At 47.9% G+C, this 5,719-nt stretch overlaps 1 protein-coding gene across 1 annotated transcript; it reads left to right on the top strand.

The window, feature by feature from the left end:
- Positions 1-822: 822 nt before the first annotated feature.
- On the top strand, positions 823-4,823 carry LOC148977695 (uncharacterized). The gene is made up of 2 exons (XM_089134611.1): positions 823-1,589; positions 4,647-4,823. The coding sequence occupies exons 1-2, from the start codon at positions 831-833 to the stop codon at positions 4,821-4,823; spliced, it is 936 nt and encodes a 311-aa protein (XP_088990737.1). The 5' UTR covers positions 823-830.
- Positions 4,824-5,719: the final 896 nt, after the last annotated feature.

The raw sequence follows: 5,719 nt of genomic DNA, 5'->3' as shown, positions 1-5,719 counted from the left end.
GTCAAGACAATCAGATAGACAAAGTTGAGTTTGTTATTTTTATTATTTGTAAATGACACTGGGCACATGGCATATATATTTATATACACACAGTCAAAACTCTCTATATAAAAAAAAAACATTAGCACAGAATACATTTTACTATTAGTCATACAATAAATAACCCCATATAATATATAAGGCCTGTGTATAATATATGTAAAACAATATAATAACCCGAACAACCCACACCGACTTTCCATCCAATATGGCATCCTACTCTTCAGACATGTGGTCAACTTTTGCAGTCTTCCAGATAGCTGCATCTTCCTCTGTCTGGAGAACCCCAGTCCTGCAGCTCAGTAGCTGCAAAATGGGAGGGAAAAAAGTAATTAAACCACTGAAAATATCAAATGTGTTGACGGGTACAAATAAAACAACCGACCAACCAACCAAGACCATTAACCGGTTCTTTTTTATTTTATAAATTGACTTTCTACAAATATCAGCCTGATAAAAATGGACTTGGTACACGATGAAGTAGTGTTTAAAACCATGAGAACAGTTTCTTTCTTTTGACAAACCTAAAGAAATGCCTTTTGATTACTACCAGGCATAGTGCAAACAGACAATGTTTGTGTCACAGTCCTTCGTCTGCACCATCCTGTCTGCGTCTCCAGCACTACACTTCCCATGATCCTCTTGTCTGCACACCTGAACTCACTCCCTCATCAGCCTCCCGTTCAGCGTCCTGTTCATCTGTTTCACCTGTTTTCACCCCATTATGTCTGATTCCTCTGTGTATTTAGTTCCCTCAGTTTCATTCTGTCTTTGTCGGTCGTTGTCAATGGATGTTTGCTGTAAGCCTGTGTGGCACCTGTGTTCCTGTCTTCCTGCCTGTTGTGTATATATTAAAACCTGATCTTAGCCGATACTCCGGACTCCTCGTTCCTCTGCCAGAGCCACACCGGGACAGAACGACCGACCACCAAACCATGGATTCCTTCGTGGCGGTTCGACTGCTTTGCCTAGAGCAGGAGGATCGGTCCCTGGAGGACCATTTGACGGATTTCCTCTCCCTCATTCCAGCCACAACCTTCCCGGACGACAGCCTCTGCAGCTTTCTTTATGCTGGCCTCAACACCGCCACCAGAGCGCAGTTGTCCGGGAACGGTCCCCCGGGGAGTTTCGCAGCATATGTGGAGTGGGTGCTGGTGTCCTGCGGATCTCCCTTCACCATCGATGACGGCACCAGCCCCACTCCAACACCGGAGCCCTCCTCTCCGCTGGTCCCCACCAGCCCCGCCGAGCCCGAGCTCTCTCCTCCGCTGGTCCCGCTCAGCCTCGCCGAGCCCGGGCTCTCTTCTCTGCTGGTCCCGCCCAGCCTCGCCGAGCCCGAGCTCTCTCCTCCGCTGGTCCCGCCCAGCCTCGCCGAGCCCGGGCTCTCTTCTCTGCTGGTCCCGCCCAGCCTCGCCGAGCCCGAGCTCTCTCCTCCGCTGGTCCCGCCCAGCCACGCCGAGCCCGGGCTCTCTCCTCCGCTGGTCCCGTCCAGCCTCTCCGAGCCCAAGCTCTCTTCTTCGCTGGGCCCGACCAGCCCAGCCCCAGAGACCGTCCAGCCAGCGCCAGAGACCGTCCAGCCAGCGCCAGAGACCGTCCAGCCAGCGCCAGAGACCGTCCAGCCAGCGCCAGAGACCGTCCAGCCAGCGCCAGAGACCAGGATCCCACCTAGCCTCCCTCTCTCGCCTCCTCTCATCTGTCCTCCATCTTCTCTCCTGTCCTTCAGCTCCCCGAAACCAGCTTGGTCTGTGGATCCCTGGTTTTCGCCTCGCACCGCCTCCACATGGACACTTCCTCGGCCCTCTGTCCCATCAGCTCCCCCGTGGCTCCTACCTCCCTCAGCTCCTCCATGGCCCCTCAGTCCACCAGCTCGGCCAGGCTCCCTCGGTCCTCCGGATTCCCTTCACTCCCTCGTCATCCCCCCCTCACCTATGGACTTCCTTCCTTTGGCTCCGCCCCGTTTTGTCACCCCTCCGGTTCAGTTGGACTCCTCACTCCCTCCAGTCACCCGTCAGCCCTCACGCCCTCTGACCTCACCGTGTCCCTCTGTGCCCCTGTCGTCACCTCAGTCACCAGAGCCTACGGTGTCACCATGGTCCCTCGGTCCCTCCTCAGCACCCAGTGTCGTCTGTCCCTCAGCTACACCCTGGTCTCCTCTCCCATCTGCTCCGCCCCTGTCAGTCGGCCCCCTGGTGTTGTCAGCCCCACTACCATCGGCTCCACCAGGGATCCTCCCTCCATCTGCTCCGCCCTGGTCTCACCCTCAGCCTGCTCCGCCCTGGTCTCGCCCTCAGCCTGCTCCGCCCTGGTCTCGCCCTCAGCCTGCTCCGCCCTGGTCTCGCCCTCAGCCTGCTCCGCCCTGGTCTCGCCCTCAGCCTGCTCCGCCCTGGTCTCGCCCTCAGCCTGTTCCGCCCTGGTCTCGCCCTCAGCCTGCTCCGCCCTGGTCTCGCCCTCAGCCTGCTCCGCCCTGGCCACGCCCTCAGCCTGCTCCGCCCTCACGCCTCCCGGGAGGGGGGAGTTCTGTCACAGTCCTTCGTCTGCACCATCCTGTCTGTGTCTCCAGCACTACACTTCCCATGATCCTCTTGTCTGCACACCTGAACTCACTCCCTCATCAGCCTCCCGTTCAGCGTCCTGTTCATCTGTTTCACCTGTTTTCACCCCATTATGTCTGATTCCTCTGTGTATTTAGTTCCCTCAGTTTCATTCTGTCTTTGTCGGTCGTTGTCAATGGATGTTTGCTGTAAGCCCGTGTGGCACCTGTGTTCCTGTCTTCCTGCCTGTTGTGTAAATATTAAAACCTGATCTTAGCCGATACTCCGGACTCCTCGTTCCTTGCCTGAGCCACACCGTGACAGTTTGAGAACTCTAATATTGGTGTAATCTCTGCGAGGTCTCAACCACAATCGCAAAACGTTGTGGTGGGTGATATGGTCATAGTTTTACTAAAATAAAATTTTATCAAACTGTAATATATCATGGTTTGTTATCGACTAATACCTTTTATTTTTAACTAACGCTTCAATATCCAGCATAATTTTGTTCAAAATTGTTTTCTGACCCAAAATAATCAGATAAGGGAATGTTCACAAGCTACAGTTAGATATTCTCCTCCATAGTGTGTGTGTAAATAGTAGCGCTTAAATGTTTGGCTGTATTTTTTCACACCGTAGAGATGCAAAGTACCATACTCTATCCTATGGTCTCACTTTAAAAACATAATCTTTATACAGTAATTGAACTGGCCAAATCACTAAGAAACCAGGGTTGAAAAGCACCGTTTATAATAAATATACAAAAATTCACAAATGATGACTATTCAGATAGCTAGCAGATGTCTTTGTATGTTGGACAGTGTGTCTGTTTTAGGTGAAAACATTTCTTTGAGAACCGTCAACATTCATTCAACATTAATTTAAGTGTTTGCACTCTGTTTGACTAAACTTTCCCTCTATCTACGATGCTGAATTGCACAGACTATTGTAAACTATTGTTAATATAAGCAACTATTACTCACTTAAGTTACTTATAAGTAAGTTTTAACGTGAAAAGTAAGCCCATGCTGTTTTACACTTAAACTATTACATCTGACTATTGCACTGTGAGAGGCCCATTCATTAAAGGAAAACTCCACCGTTTTTTGAAATATGGCTTATTCACATTCTTTCCTACATTTAGATATGTGTGCAAATGCATTTTTGTCTCAGTGCATGCATTGTTTTAGTTTGACAGGGTCGGCGCTAGCTTAGCTTAGCACAATGAATGGATTCCTTTGTTGCCAGCTAGCATGTCCTGGGTAAAAGTGATTAAAAAAAATAAACAAACCCACGTAATTACTTCTTGTGGCCTGCGTATTCACAGCGAGTACAAATAGCGACGCAGATTAACACTAGGCGATTTCCTAGGCAGATATTGACTTGGGACTATATTAGGGGGAAGCACAGGCGAAGCACTGCTGCTAAGGCGAATCACTGCTAATGAGGCGCAGAGACGTCATGCAACACATGAAATCCCACGACTTCCATAAACATACCGGTGTTCAGCACATAAAAAACAAAACAAAAAAACAACAAAAAAAAAAAAAACAGAAGAAGAACATAGCGGCACGACCTGCAACAAGTGTCTTCGCTTTAGGAGTTACAGCAAACATGGTAATTACCTGCATAGCAAAAGGTTGTGAGAACAAGCAAAGAACTACACGAATGTAATGTTTCACAGAAACTGAGAAATAAATGGCTAGCTGTTCTGGAGATCTGTAGCCTACATCAACGCCACTCGACAAAATAAAACAGTTTTGTTTGCGAAGAGCATTTTGCACCAGAGGACTAACGTTACCCTTGAAAAAATGGAATATGTGCCCAGAAAGATGGTAAAGTTACTACGTCTGAAAGATACGGCTGTCCCATCTATTTTCAAAGCGCAGGCAGAACAAAGTAAGTTCTTTTATTACTCTCTTCTCTATGTTTTTCGGTGTCTTTATTCTGTTGTAAGATCGATGCTGAGAAGCTTTATCTAGACGTCATGTTGAATTCCACCTGTTTAGCATGAACAACCTGTTATCGTTATAACTTACCCATTTGTTCCATTCTGCGTGGCACGTTTTTTTCCAGTTCACCTCACACCGGAAAAAAAACGAGTACTGCAGGATGGATCAAGATCAGTGCCGTGAAATCCTCAGTAACGTTAGCTGTGACACAACTGCGGGCATGCTCATCTTATCTGACGCGTTGAGCCTGGCCATCGGCCCCACTCGCCACAGCACAGACACTCTATTTCAGTTGGCATAGGTTGGCATATTCCCCCACATTCACACCACCAGTTCGTGTTGGCTCTCATCCTCACGTCCTCAGGCTGTTGAGCGATCACAACATCCTCCTCCTCTCGGTCGATTTCTAAAGCACGCAGCTCCTCTTCAAAAGGGTAAAGGCTCTTGACTGTCTGAGAAGTCACCCTCTTCGTCTCTCACAAAATCAGCCATGTTCATCGCCAGTCATGTACTGTAAGGAAAATAGTCAGGTAGCTACTATTCAAGCCGGTATGTTTACGGAAGTCGTGGGATTTCATGTGTTGCGTGACGTCTCTGCGCCCAAGTAGCAGTGATTCGCCTTAGCAGCAGTGCTTCGCCTGTGCTTCCCCTTAATATAGTCCCAAGTCAATATCTGCCTAGGAAATCGCCTAGTGTTAATCTGCGTCGCTATTTGTACTCGTTGTGAATACGCAGGCCACAAGAAGTAATTACGTGGGTTTGTTTATTTTTTTTAATCACTTTTACTCAGGACATGCTAGCTGGCAACAAAGGAATCCATTCATTGTGCTAAGCTAAGCTAGCACCGACCCTATCAAACTAAAACAATGCATGCACTGAGACAAAAATGCATTTGCACACATATCTAAATGTAGGAAAGAATGTGAATAAGCCATATTTCAAAAAACGGTGGAGTTTTCCTTTAAGTTTGGTAATTCTAGAGATCAGCCTGCTTCCATTTAAAACAAATACGCTTGCGATCATTTTTTATGTTTGTAATTGACATTTTATATACTAATAATTGATTATGCCGTTTACATCTTGCTCCTTTTTGTACAGTTTGCAAAAACATGAGATATTTCTTGTAGAACATCTTTCAGCTAAGTCTACGAAACATTGACATGAAAGCTGAGTATTGCGGCTTTTCTGTTACCTACA

The sequence above is a fragment of the Pimephales promelas genome, chromosome 8 (assembly GCF_988280905.1).
Source record: "Pimephales promelas chromosome 8, fPimPro1.hap1.1, whole genome shotgun sequence".
In the NCBI taxonomy this organism is placed as follows: Eukaryota; Metazoa; Chordata; class Actinopteri; order Cypriniformes; family Leuciscidae; genus Pimephales; species Pimephales promelas.
Note: the sequence above shows the minus strand (reverse complement) of the source record. Positions and strands in the feature narration are given on the sequence as shown.

Coding starts and splice junctions, on each gene's coding strand:
- LOC148977695 (XM_089134611.1), top strand. CDS start 831: ATGTTTGCTGTAAGCCTGTGTGGCACCTGTGTTCCTGTCTTCCTGCCT. Junction 1,590..4,646: donor CCAGCCCAGCCCCAGAGACC/GTCCAGCCAGCG, acceptor GTTTTTTTCCAG/TTCACCTCACACCGGAAAAA.